At 53.7% G+C, this 13327-nt stretch overlaps 6 protein-coding genes across 6 annotated transcripts; 1 reads left to right on the top strand and 5 right to left on the bottom strand.

Moving 5' to 3' along the window:
- Positions 1–740: 740 nt before the first annotated feature.
- On the top strand, positions 741–4445 carry CHGG_03758 (uncharacterized protein; the record flags this gene model as incomplete). The annotated part of the gene is made up of 11 exons (XM_001222971.1): positions 741–769; positions 855–1215; positions 1291–2036; positions 2145–2350; positions 2412–2442; positions 2500–2662; positions 2746–3671; positions 3988–4035; positions 4100–4202; positions 4267–4365; positions 4425–4445. The coding sequence occupies 11 exons, from the start codon at positions 741–743 to the stop codon at positions 4443–4445; spliced, it is 2733 nt and encodes a 910-aa protein (XP_001222972.1).
- Positions 4446–4838: 393 nt separating this feature from the next.
- CHGG_03757 (uncharacterized protein) lies at positions 4839–5467 on the bottom strand (the record flags this gene model as incomplete). The annotated part of the gene is made up of 2 exons (XM_001222970.1): positions 4839–5333; positions 5408–5467. The coding sequence occupies 2 exons, from the start codon at positions 5465–5467 to the stop codon at positions 4839–4841; spliced, it is 555 nt and encodes a 184-aa protein (XP_001222971.1).
- Positions 5468–6445: 978 nt separating this feature from the next.
- CHGG_03756 (uncharacterized protein) lies at positions 6446–7369 on the bottom strand (the record flags this gene model as incomplete). Its single annotated transcript, XM_001222969.1, has 1 exon — positions 6446–7369. The coding sequence occupies one exon, from the start codon at positions 7367–7369 to the stop codon at positions 6446–6448; it is 924 nt and encodes a 307-aa protein (XP_001222970.1).
- Positions 7370–7955: 586 nt separating this feature from the next.
- CHGG_03755 (uncharacterized protein) lies at positions 7956–8921 on the bottom strand (the record flags this gene model as incomplete). The annotated part of the gene is made up of 1 exon (XM_001222968.1): positions 7956–8921. One exon carries the CDS (start codon positions 8919–8921, stop codon positions 7956–7958), a length of 966 nt encoding a protein of 321 aa, XP_001222969.1.
- A 1094-nt stretch (positions 8922–10015) lies between these two features.
- CHGG_03754 (uncharacterized protein) lies at positions 10016–10989 on the bottom strand (the record flags this gene model as incomplete). The annotated part of the gene is made up of 4 exons (XM_001222967.1): positions 10016–10278; positions 10337–10479; positions 10539–10768; positions 10873–10989. The coding sequence occupies 4 exons, from the start codon at positions 10987–10989 to the stop codon at positions 10016–10018; spliced, it is 753 nt and encodes a 250-aa protein (XP_001222968.1).
- Positions 10990–11462: 473 nt separating this feature from the next.
- Positions 11463–12727, bottom strand: CHGG_03753 (uncharacterized protein; the record flags this gene model as incomplete). The annotated part of the gene is made up of 2 exons (XM_001222966.1): positions 11463–12558; positions 12678–12727. The coding sequence occupies 2 exons, from the start codon at positions 12725–12727 to the stop codon at positions 11463–11465; spliced, it is 1146 nt and encodes a 381-aa protein (XP_001222967.1).
- Between the last annotated feature and the right edge of the window lie 600 nt (positions 12728–13327).

Here is a 13327-nt window from a genome sequence, read left to right as displayed (position 1 = left end):
GTCAGTTTCGGTCTCTGGAGTCTGGTTGGAACAGAAGATTGAAAATGGATGTCCAACGTTCGGTACCTAAGGTACCTCAGGTAACCTACCCAGTATTTCATAAAAAATGCGGTCTAAACCAGTGAGAAATGGCACTCACTGAGGCGCAGTGAGCGTGGGGTGAGAAGCAATGAAATGACCAGAACATATTCGATTGGGTGTCAAGAACTGGGGCATAGCCACCACCAACCTGCAACGGCGGCTGCTGTAAATTCTTTGGTTGGCTCTTCTCTCCTCAACCGTTTCAGCTGCAACCTGCCGCAGCTTTGCCCCAGTCCCTCGGCACCTGGGTAGGTTGCATACGTGGCGTAGCACGCTGGGCTCTGGTGAGGCTCTGATCATCGCCCATCAACTGGACTATGCGAGAGTTTGCAATTTTCGACGGCAGGGATTTGTGCTTCCCAGCTTCATGCTTTTGTGTTCCTACCTTAGTCGGCTTGCCCGTTTCCATGCCTACCTCCCTAATTACCTACCTAGATACCATGCTCCTAATTCTTCCTCTTCTGCACCCGACATATCTTCTACTTAGACTTCAGCCGGGTTGGGAATCTTAGGAGCCAAGTTTGACATAACACCGACATTGAAGCCTGAATGGACACCTCAGCAGATGGTAAAAATGGGGCCCAGCCTTCAAAACGACGCCGCCTTAACAGCCCTTGTCACGTCTGGCAATCGGCGAATGATGACAACCCACAAGTACCATGCCCATCGTTACCGGAGCTACCCTCGAGTAAGCGTCACCTGGATCAGCCGTGGGCAAGCTACAACCTCCTTGCACCAATTCAAAGTTCCACCTCTATTACAAGGTTGACTAGCTCTTCTTCAAGTCGCGGGGGACAAACATCATGGCCCTCCCAACCCTCACCCTTTTCAGGTCAATTTGGCAACCATCACTTTGCCGGGGTCCTACAATCGCCACGCGAGCCTGTTCAGTCGCCCTGGCTGTTCGCCTATAACGTTGCTCGACCATCTTTCCATGACCAAACTCCGTTTGGGCACACCGGAGCCCATCTGGCGCCGACTGGCCATGATGCCATGGTTCTTTTCCCTCCGCTCTCGATGTCCACTCAGACGTCCTGCCCAACCGCCACTTACAACCAAGAGCCAGACATCAAGTCCAACCATTCCAGCGCCGTATCCTGGCCAGAGCAGAACAATATCGGTCCGCCCAGGGTGGTATGTTTTGGGATGGTGAGAATGCTACCTTAACAATAGAAAGGACAAAATGTGCGGCTTTAACTCCGACTATAGATTCAATCCATCCCCGGAAAATGTGACAAACAAATGCTTGCAACAACCACCAGCCCGTTTCCCGTCCAAATCATGTCATCGGATCGTTTTGCCACCACGGATGGCACTGAGGGAAGCGGAAAGATCGCAGAGGAGCATGGGCAAATGATTCAAAGCCTCCTCGAGGAAAGCAATATTCAACTGTTTGCCATGTGCAAGTTGGATTCTGAACCGACGGTAGCGAAGCCAAACCGCGTCGCATCACAGCTGTTTCGACCATGCACACTCGACCTCACCATCTATGGCCCCGAGGATCTCTTTGAAGATATTGGTACCTGGTTCCAAGACTACGGCATGTACCTTCAGGACGTCCGTCACGTTCACCTCGACGCGAAGTACTGCAACCCTCACAAACTTTCGGTCGATGATATTGATTCCTGTCCCATGGTATCCGATGTCGTCCGGCAGTCTTCAAGATCCCTTTTGCTTGAGAATGTCCCTGATCGACCCGACCTACTCGATCTATTGAGCAACGGGAACGAGTTGGAGGAGACACCGCAGCCTACTGCGATTCGTACAGCATTGAAGAAGTACTCCATCAACTACATACCCCTGGGTTGTTGCAGACTGTCTTGGAATTGCGCTAACGGAATGATACTTAGGCACCAGAAACAAGCCTTGACGTTTATGCTCCGTCGCGAACGAGGGTGGACTTTTGGAGAGAGGCAAGCCGACCTTTGGGAGTATCTGGATGTTGGCCACGGCGAGTAGTAAGTAGTCACCTAAGCTGGATTTCTTGCTTTAGACTTTTGACTTGTACTTTCTAAACTGCCGTTCATGGACCGAGGCTAACTCAACCCAAGTTTTCTAAACAGAGTCTCCGGAGCACATCAAAGCGAAGAACCACCTCCATTCTACGGTGGCATCGTTGCTGATCCAATGGGTCTCGGAAAAACGCTAACCATGATTGCTTTGGTGGCCACTGACTTGGACCGTAACTCAGCCGATGGTATTGCCCAAGACATTAACCAAGAAGCCAAACCTTGTGTTTCAGCAACGCTCATCATCATTCCACCCCCCCGTAAGGAGCCCTGTCTCGCGGCTTACCTACCTTGTTCACTATGCTGACTTGGCGATCCTAGTAATTGGAACCTGGGAGGAGCAGTCGTCGGAGTCAGTACTACTTAGTGATTACTAGAAGCACCTCTGATAACTGACTCCTTAAATTAGGCATGTGTTGTCTGGCAGCATGAAATTTCGGCGCCACCATGGAAAAACCAGGCTTATGGATGCCAGTGAACTCGAGGGTGTCAACATAGTTCTGACGACATACCATACTGTGTCTGCGGAATGGAAGCCCGGCAACCAACCAGAAAACTCCGTCTTATTCTCGGTGCGATGGCAAAGGATCATCTTGGACGAAGGTTTGCTTCAATCTTATATCTCGGAGTACCCGACTGCTTCACGTACTAACAGGAGCTAGCACACTTCATCCGTAATGGCAACTCGAGGATGGCCCGGGCAGCGTGTGAGCTAGATTCAGTCTCTCGTTGGGCGGTGACGGGTACACCTATTCAGAACCGCCTTAGCGACCTAGCTGCGCAGCTCAAGTTTATTCGGGTCTACCCATACGACGACCCAAAGCAGTTCGAGGCAGATATCTCGCGGCTCTGGAAGGCTGGGGAAGACGAAGAGGCTGCCAAAAGACTGAAATGCCTGTCCGCCTGCATTCTCCTACGACGAGCTAAGTCCACCATCAGCCTCCCAACTCGTAGAGACATGACCTGTGCGGTCGACTTCAGCCGCGAGGAGAGGGCAGCATATGAGGAGGTGAGAGAGCAGACAATTACCAAGATCGACGAGGCCCTCCACACGAGCTCGGAATCGTCCAGGGCCGGCGTGTACGTGAACGTCCTGCAGCAGATCGAATCTCTACGGCTGATTTGCGACCTCGGACTGCATTACCACACACGACGGAACCGTACAACACAGAACGCCTCGGCGTCAGATGATTGGGCCGTTGCCGCACAACAGGCTTTCAATATCCAGCGGGGCATGGGCCCCATCGTCTGCTTGCAATGCTCCTCGACTACGAGTCTGACCGATTCTCTGCTGGGCGATAACAGCCACGACACGTCATCCTCGCGACAGCAGCCTCAGTTCTTCCGATGTTTGCGCTTTGTCTGCGGAGACTGCATACGAAAAATGCAGAGAGCGAAGCAGACGCTGGGTTGCGGCCACAAGCCCTCGTGCCTGGTGGCACCCGTGTCCACAAGTGACAGCGTCATGGAAGAGGTTCCCGCCGCGGTGTCTGACGAGACGCCAACATTGCATACAGCCCTCCCCTCGAAGGTCGAGGCACTAGTGGCGGATATCAACGCGGTGCCAGCCGACGTCAAATGGTATCGTATTTGTTTCCTGATTTTTTCACCACTAACCTCTTTCTGTCATCCCCACATACTAACTCTTACAGCGTGGTGTTCTCCACCTGGAGACTGACCCTTGACGTGGTTGAGAAAGGCCTCGGGGAGGCCGGCATACGAAGCATCCGCTTCGACGGGGGTGTGCCACAAAAAGAACGACAATCGGTCGTCGACAGGTTCAAAGCGAATCCGAGCATTCGTGTCATGCTGCTTACGCTCTCCTGTGGAGCCGTCGGGTGAGACATAGACACCGTCCGTATCGTCTTTGTCACTGGCCATTAATACCAATCTTTAGCCTGACCCTCACGGTGGCCTCGCGAGCTTACTTGATGGAACCTCACTGGTATGTCATGAATCCGATACAGCCCGGGTACTATCTGGATGACTGACACTAAATGAAACCATAGGAACCCAACACTAGAAGAACAAGCGCTCGCGCGGATCCATCGAATAGGCCAGATGCGAGAAGTAACCACGGTGCGGTTCTACATCCGAGACTCGTTTGAAGAGGTTTGTGAATCGTGTAGAAATTCAAACAAACAAGAAAAGGAGACTGACTAGACGGCGACACTAGCGAGTAATCGAGTTGCAAAATGCCAAAAAGGACCTTGCTCGCGTGCTGCTCTCCCCCCACGACGGAACTCAGGGCGATGATAGCTTTGGGGGCCTTCACGTAAGTGTTTTAGATACTTCATACTTCAATGTCCTGAGACGTACTGACACGGGTCTCAGAAACTAAGGGCGCTGCTCTAGTCTCATCTGAGAGGGCTCAGCCCTGAGGCGGTCTGCCTCCAAGAGTCCAATGCGTGATTAGCGCTACCTGTGGTAACCTCAATACCAAATTTACTAGGCCCTTCAAAAGTTAACCGCGCGCACAACACATCCTCCTGTATTTCGAAGCGGACCACCTCACATTTCGACCTGGGTTTGCCTGTAGTTGTGGTGTTGGTCTCCTGTGCGCCGTACTCTTTTGTTGGGGACGACGGGGGCGTTCACGCGGGTTTCGAATGCAATGCCTGCGACAATGTCGAACTCGGCCTTGACGGCATCTTAAGGCAGTCTTGGAAGCGCGACAAGTCTTGGTCACCTCGAGGATTGCCTTTCTGCTGTTAACATCCATGTTCCCAACAATATATCCACCCCCTATCACCAGAACTTGAACTTTCCCCAGTCGATCCCAACACTGTTGCCAAAGACCGAGACTTCACAAACCCTTCCAACCCTCACCCCGCAACCCAGAACCTTGCACCCAACAGACTGGTCTTTGCACCCCAGCTCCGTATCCGCGGCAAGCCCAAGCGAACCGTGAAAAGGGCCGGCCTCGGCGTTCACGAGGTACACCCCCGCGTCGGCTCCGACGTAAGTCGGGATCCCCATCGCCGACTGGGCCTCCGCCTTGGCCTTGACCGCCAGGACGTCAGCGTGCACCTGCTCGACCTCGGCCCCCTTCACCTGCGCAATGTGGAGGATGGAGGCCGCCGTCGCCGCGCTGTGGGTCTGGAAGACACAGCCGCCCCCGGTGTCGGCCGTGGCATTGAAGTAGAACGTTGTCGTGCCATTTGGCTCTTGTTGCACCTGAACGTGCGCGTCTGGCGTGCTGAGTTCGGCGTACACGTCTTGGAAGCCTTTGATTTGGGCCGGCTGTAGCAAGTGTATGTTAGCTACGGTATTTTTATTCGCTTATCAACCGCCCTGATGGCACCAATGGTACCTACCGTCAACAGCTGCTGCTGGTACATCATGCCTATAGCACTGTTTGATCCTGGGCTCACCATCGTGAGAGCTTGAAGTCAGGGGCAGGTATTAGGAAATCCTGAAACTTTGACGGAGAGTCAGAAAGTTTCGATGCCGGCGGCGATACCCACGGGTTCCTGGTGCTCCTTATGTCAATCAATTCCAAATTGAGGGAGAACGTGAAAAACCACGGCCATGCCCACATGTCCCCATACCCTGGCCGCTTCCAGTCGATTCGACCTCGAGTTTCAAATGTAGCAAATGAAGCGAACAAAAACACAAAGACCATCAAGGCCCAAGTTCAAAAAGGCGAAACGGCGAGCCCAAGACACTTTGCCATCCACTTTTGGTGCCCTGCTGCGGTCTAGGTCCCTCTCGGTCTAGTCACGCAGGTGCATCATTGGGTTCAGCTTTCAAATTTCCAGTTTTGACGCGCGGCCTGAGATGGTGGCCCTGAGTCGAGGTCACCATTCGCTAATTAATTACACCATGGAGGACCAAACATGGCTGATTGAACATGCCTGTGTTCAGCATCGCTTTCACGCGAATGGCTCCGGCAGTGCACATGTAAGCGGCGGGCCGCCCGTGGAAACAACGACATTTTTGAGATAGCAAGGGAGACTTTGGGCAGAGATCCCGCCATCTACTGCAATCCTTGTTCCCCGTTTGGTTGGGTTGGGCGTTGAGGCCTGAACTCACACCGGCATTAGCTTGGACACTTGCATTGTGACCCATTCATCAGAGCCCATACCAATCCGAGATGAAAAACATGCCTTGCCAAGCATCACTCACAGTGCCTCTGAACAAGAGACTCAATTGTAGGAGACCTTAGATCTTCGGGAAATTAGATGGCTCAAGAGTCAAGACGAGGCTCAGTGAGGAGAGAGAGGGCACATAACCGGGAGAGTTTTCCGAAAATTCATGAGTTGAAAAAAGAACTAAGTGACATGGATATACGTGCCGGGCGTTTATCAGATTGGTACCTAACTGAACGAACCCTCGAAATAATGAAAGTCTTTCTACGAGAGGCTAGCCAGAGCGCTGGCCACAACCTCTTGGAGCGAGTGCCTCTGCAAACGCAGCTTCTCAGTAAATATCTCCCCCTCCTTCGCCAGGTCACCGCCATACCGCCCCGTCACAAAGCCAGCCTCGATCAGACCATACGTAGCCGTCTTATCCCCGTTCGCATACGCCGCCTGCAGCTCCGCAATCCTCTCAACACTATCCACCTCCTCCACCACCAACTTCTCCCCCCTCTGCCGCTCAATCTCCCCAAACAGCTCCGCCTGCGTCGTAACCAACTCCTCCACCAACACACTCCGATTCTTGGTCTCCTCCGGAATCTCCACCAGCCCCCTCACCACCGCCAGCGCGGTATTCTCCTCCGTCGTCACACTAAACCTCCCCTCCCCCCCATCCCACACCTCCACCCTCCCCGGCCTCTCCCGCACGCGCATCCCCAAGAAATCATTCCTCACCGACCACCCAATCCACATCCCACAGCTCACCGCCATCCACTCCATCCGGCCCTCCCTCTCCCGCAGATACGCCTGCACGGCGCCCTTATCCCGAAACACCACGTTCAGCGCCTGGGCATCGGCGCGCGCATTGTTGAGCCCATACTCGCTGGGCACGTAGCGGCGCACGCCCGCGGCGAGGGCCGCGTCGACGAAGCGGAACTGGTCCGACGTGGAGAGCGTGGTCAGGCAGGAGATGACAACGTCTTGGTTGTGGAAGGCGGTGGTCAGGGAGGCGGTCGGGTAGTCGTCGGGGATGGTGATGGTGCGGACGCCGGTGGGGAGGGTGGTTTGGGAGGAGGCGCGCGTGAGGACGGTGGTGGTGAGGGTCGGTTCGGCGAGGAGGGCGGCTAGGATGTACCGGCCGATGGAGCCGCCGGCGCCGATGAGGAGGACGTTTTTGAAGGGGGTGCGTCGGGTTGACATGATGGATGGGGATGGAAGATAAGGTGGTGGTGATGGTGTTGTTGGTGTAAGTGTGAGGGTAGAGCTATGTGCTTGAAGCTTGCTGGGTGAGACGAGGATTGGTGAGGAAGCAAAAGTGGGAGGCATGATGGCGTGGCTGGAGGTGCTTTTTATAATACCTCAAGTTAGCACGTCTCTCTCCTATCTACACGGGCTCCCTCTTTTTTCCGCCGATTATTAATAGCCATGCATCGTAAAGTGGGAAGTTGTCTCGCTTGGTGTTGAGTGTTTAGTAAACATCCATTGCAGCACAACCACTCGCGAGCTTCAAGCCCCGCCCAAGTACTGTTGGATCCTACCAAGTTCATTAGCAGGATTTGGGGATTACTAAGAACCGTGACGATAGGAACTTCAATATTCCAGTGCTATTACAAGTTGATCCGGTGGATGCACGATCACGGATATTGTAGGCAGATAGGCTTTGCTTGAGTCCATACGTCAATTGTTCATAATCACGAGGCTTAACTAGCCTGATGATTTCCATAAATAGGTAATATTCGGATTGCGGGAATGCGGTATTGACACCCAATGCCAAAAGACAATCAACCTAATTCGCCGTCTTCTTCACCATTAGTAGAACGGCTCCGATGCCCCCCTTGATCACCCCCGTCTTCGGATCCATACCCGCATCCTGGAGCAACCTCTCAATCTCCTTCCTCATAACCTCCAACGGGTCGGCCTCGGTGCCAACAGCATCCGGATTCGCCTCACGCCACCTGATATACGGGCTGGCCGTAGCGAACACCAGCGCCAGCGAGTCCACATTCGCCGGCCGCTGGATATTGTAATACTCATCCGCGGGCTCCTTTCCCTCACCTACACCCCATTCCTTACGCACAAAGCTCGCCTGCTCAAAATCCGGAACGGGCGTCTCCAGCATCCAAGGGAGCACCAAATCGACATACAACCCGCGCGCGGCCCGGTTCCCCGCCACCATGTAATCATCCAGCGCCGTCTCAAACCCGTCGATGGCCGCCTGGATAGCAACACCATTCGGCATAGACGGGTCGACCAAGATGGGCCCGCCGATCCACAGCGCGACGGTGCCGCCGGGGCGGAGCAGGCGGGCGGCGTGCGGCCAGAAGGAGGCCATGTCGAACCAGTGGGCTGCGGTGGCGGCGGTGAGGAGGTCGACGCTGCCGGCTTCGAGGGCCGCCTGGGCGGTGACGTCCTCGACGGTGCAGACCTCGAAGCGGATGGGCTTGTTGTTGGCGTGGGTGACGCCGCCGAGGGAGCGCGCCGTCGTGATCATGCCCTCGGACGGGTCGATGCCGACGGCGTGGTTGAAGAGGCCGGCGAGGGAGCGCGTCGCGGTGCCCGGCCCGCAGCCGACGTCGAGGACGGTGTTGAGCTGGCCGCCTGTGGACTGGTGGTGGCTGAGGACGATGTTGTACAGTCGGGGGTGGTAGTCGAGCCGGTTTGCGGCGTAGTTTGCGCTTTGTTCCGGCGTGAAGGACCGGAATGTGCTTTCTTTTGGGGCTATCGTCCCCTGGCCGTTGGTTTTCTCAGCCATGGCGACAAATTGATGTCAGAGCTCAGGAGAGCATAAAAGAGGGCGGGAAGTTCTGCAAAAGATGAAATTACTACGTCGTTGTTGAAGTTGGACACCTAGGGGTTTTAGCAGGAGGTATGTAGGAGCGACCCAAAGATTGCTGTTATCAGCATGGCACTTCCGCACGGCCGTGTTGATGTTATTGCCGGACGCGTCATACGGGCCCGAATCTGTCCGAGCTCTTTCTCGCACTCCCATTCGTTGCTGCAGCGCGCAGAGTGCGGATGTATGCAGGCGAGAACTGTCAGAATATCGGGGTGGAGGCTGTTGGAAAGGATGAGTAATCAGACTGCCTCAGGCCACCTTGGTAAGCCCCAGGCACCAGACCCGAATTGGGGACAGAGAAAAGGTGGCTTCCGAATCTGCGAGAATCATCAATCAAGAAATCAGTTGAACCCATTCAATTTCGACCCCAATGAACCCCGTGTCCTGCGCTGTGCCAATATTCGTTAAACCCATATAACGTCCAACAGAGGCTTCGGATATGAAGAAAACGGGGCATGTTTAGCTTAACCATCACTTCTCATTTCGACGGGTAAAAACCCCAAGGGGACCCACATGTCGGAGTCTGAACGAGGACACACCGAAAAATACAACGGACGCGGAAGAAGCGCGGACAACAACCATACTTGATTGCCTGATTGGACCAGTGAATCCCGTATTCTGACAAGAACCGAGGGGGAAACAGTGCCGGCATCGTCAGCTTCGAGTTGCTTGTCCATAGCATGCAATATGGTGCGTGCTTGCTTCACCCCACCTATGAAGTTGAGGAAGATGGCGTTACTGCGTACTGGACTTGGGGAACTTACCGAGGTATGGTAGAGATATTATATGCACGAAACTAAGAAGCAGCGCATGCCCCCATCTCCCTGAGTGTCCAGATCGTCTCTCACTCACAACAGATAGTGGTGAGGGTGTTATAGATATGTGGTTGGAACTCGAGGCTTTCAAGCTTATAGATAGGGCACAAGTAAACTTCATTTCTACCCTCTAATCTTAAATGCTAGCGTATGAAAAAAAAAAAAAAAAGCCAATAGATTTGGCGCCCATGGTACTCAAGCGTCTGTCACATCCTTTACGCGCTGCACATCTAGTGTCTTCCCACCGTGTGCAGCCACGGCTTCAATAATCTTGTGGACGGCCTCTACCTCCTCAGCCTCCATGCCGACCCTCAGACAAGCCCTTAGATGCCAATATGTCGGTCCACGCAGGTTCTGGGTCATGACGGCTGGGAGGACAACCAGCTCTGTCTCTTGCATGGTCAAAATTCGATGGTCCGACAGGAAGAGGCCGTAGGAAACGTTGACCGAGATCCATGCTTTTTCGCTGTCAGCAACTAATTACCTAGCTATTCAAAGTTCTTGCCAAGTACTCACGAATATCCAGATGGGATTGCAGCGTTTTGACGTGGCCGCCTTTCTCGCTCTTGTAAAGAACCTTGAGGACTTTAGCTGCACGCTCGGAGGTCTCTAGGCCAATTTGCCAATCTGCTCTATACGACTCCAATTTAGCCATTTTCCTGTTTGTTGTATCTCAACGGAAACCTGTGGATCTGGGTCATATCTTCTGCTTCCTTACCTCGAGCAAGAGTAGTCCTGATCTTCGGGCCTCTCGACCTCCGAAATCGACGTAATAGCTTCAATTACCACGGGGATGCCGTTGATGATGATGCACTTTACCAAAGCCCCCCGCAGACGCCGAACCAAAGCCTGGCGTGCTTCCGATGTTTGGTACTGAGGCTGGGCAACCAGGTGCTTATAGAGGTGACCGGCAAGTTGTTGCTGCCCGGTACCAACGAATGATGCGAGCTATATTGCATTTCATGGAGTTAGCCACGCGACAAAACAATGGCCATGGAGCCCGTTTTCATTAGGAATGACCTCCTAAGGCACATGCCAGAAAAGATACGTACAACGGTTAGATACCACCCGTGCTCTCGGAAGCGAGGGGGAAATTCGGCCTCGGCTTTTGCGAACAGGTCAGCCAGCGACTGCGAAATTGCAGGAAAGGAGTCATTGGTGTTGCTCATGGTCTAGGCAGCCGTGGAATAATAAGGCTTAGGCGAGTCAACGGTTTAGGGCGTAGTGATCGAGGGGAAGATTGAGATATGTTAGGGTTGACAAGTTTGGCCAGCTGCTGGCAGGAAAACGGGGACAGAATCAGGGTTTTAAACTCAAGCACGGTAAACACTAGCATAGCAAGATTCAGTCGTAAGGTGGTGGCAGGGAACTTGAAGGGCCATCTGGCATCAATCGGCGGGTATTGGGCAACATCGGGCACCCACGAAGAAATGGGTTACCGGATAGAACACGGAAGGAAAAAGCAGTTAGATTGACCGAGATGTAACCTGGGTACCTAAGGTAGATTGCTATCGGAATAGACGATGAATATTATTATTATTATTCATACTCCGCTATGCCCTAGGGCGTGCCGGACCCTCAGCTATTCAGTGTACAGGAAAACCGTGCCCTCCCGGGCCGGGTGAAAAACCCATACCAACAATCAAGGAGCGATGCGTTTTAGTGAGCCTACATATACAAAGAGAGGAGGCCTCCTGGCCTCCGAACGGGGGCGCTCGAGCCTCCTGGCTAAGTTGTACATCGGCAGCTTCCCCGAGTCCATCAGCCAGTCGAGAACTCTCCTCGCGAGCCGTGTAGTCGTGGGATTGATGCCGTGTAGAACAGAGTAAAAGTCCCGTCGTGTCCGAATTCCAGTTCTCTCCCATCTTCTAGTCAACGGTGGGGCCAAACACCGCACTACCAGGTGTTCGGCAGTCTCTCGTCCCTCGCCACACTCGCAGGCAGGAGTCAGAACCTCCGGGACTCCCCGTGTAAATAAGAAGTCCCGTAAGCCTATTGCTCCCGTCCGGATTTGAATCAGCAGTGAGCTTTTCGCCTTGCTGAGACCGTCGTGCCTCCTTAGGGTTTCGTTCCGGAATAGCGTCTCCTGCTGATGGTCAAAGTCGTCCGCCGGCCTGGTGATTGCCCTGCCGTCCCGTTCCTTTAACCACCTCGCTTTCCAAGCCTCTTCTACTACCCTGTTCGTATCAACGGTTCCCCCCGTCCAGCGCATGACCGTGCCCGCGGCTCTCTCCACCGCCGTAGGCCCTTGAGGTCCCAAGGTTCGCGGTCGGCCCCTGTTGCCCCGCCTCGAGCTAAGTCTCTGCTGTATCTTGCGGCAGGCGGTGAGGACAACGCTCGCCGCCGTCTTCTTGCCGCCTCGACCGTCGTCCAGATCGGGTCGTTGGAGTCGGTTTTCGAAATCTGCAAGCCGTTTGTTTAGGTACAAGTCCAATGGTGGTACCCATGTCTCTGTCTCGAGGTTACGGATGGGGGTAGACTTAAAGGCTCCCGCCACAATCCGCAAGCTCTTATTCTGGGCCTTCCCGAGGGCCTTAGTGATGCCTTTCTTTGCAGGCTCGCCTCCCACATCCGTGGGGATGTGAAACGATGATGCGCCAGAGGCCAGCGCCGACCGGATGCAGTTTGTGTACACTTCTCGCGCTTTGGCTAGCCCCATTCCCCCTGTCTTTGCCACGATCCTCGACAGGGCATAGCTCTGGGTCCTCAGCCGATGAATATTGGTGCGCTGGCACTCACTGCGTGAAAGGACAGAGACCCGAGGTTTCCCATGAGGGTTACACAACCGCAAGGCTACAGGGCTCGCTTCGGTATTTATTATACTGGTCGTTTTGGCAGACATAACCTTGAAGTTTACCTGCACGCAGAGACCTGTAGCCTATCAATTTCCCTGTTGTACGCTCGCATTGTTGCAGACACGCTGGTAGTAAATACTTCAGGAATTGGACATGGCAAGTTACGTTCTAGTCAACAATGCCTTCACAGAGACAATATGTACTTGGGTCTGGAATGCTGCCTTTGGTTGTGTGGAGCGTACGTGTAGTCTCAGGTTTCCCTCACGTACCTAGGTATCTAGGTATAGTGCGTGCAGTCTATCTCATCGAGAGTATATACATGTACATCTCTTCGGTGTTATTCCGACATGTACCCGCAGAGAAATAAACCCTTCACAACATACAAGCGCCAGAACACCTCCATGACTTCACTCAAAATCGAATCTTTGGCAGTTTACCTGTGACGAACCTACTTCAGGACCCTGTCCTGTTAGGGTTCAGCTTCGGTTGAAGGTAATCTCTCAAGGGTGCTTAGGTTCGGTGCAGCCAAAAGATGCACAACAAAGGCTTGTCTCAACAGTAGGCTTCCGAGCTTGTAGCGAACTGTAGTTGTGATTGCTAACTGGAGAACTCCCAGAGCTCTCCAGAACGGGTGACTATATACTAACTAAGTCCTGGGTACCTCCGTACCTGGATCGAAGAATACTTCCTGATCCTGCGATCCGTCCTGGAT

The sequence above is a fragment of the Chaetomium globosum genome, genomic scaffold (genome assembly GCF_000143365.1).
Source record: "Chaetomium globosum CBS 148.51 scaffold_4 genomic scaffold, whole genome shotgun sequence".
NCBI lineage: Eukaryota > Fungi > Ascomycota > Sordariomycetes > Sordariales > Chaetomiaceae > Chaetomium > Chaetomium globosum.
This window is presented reverse-complemented; position numbering and strand designations above follow the sequence as displayed.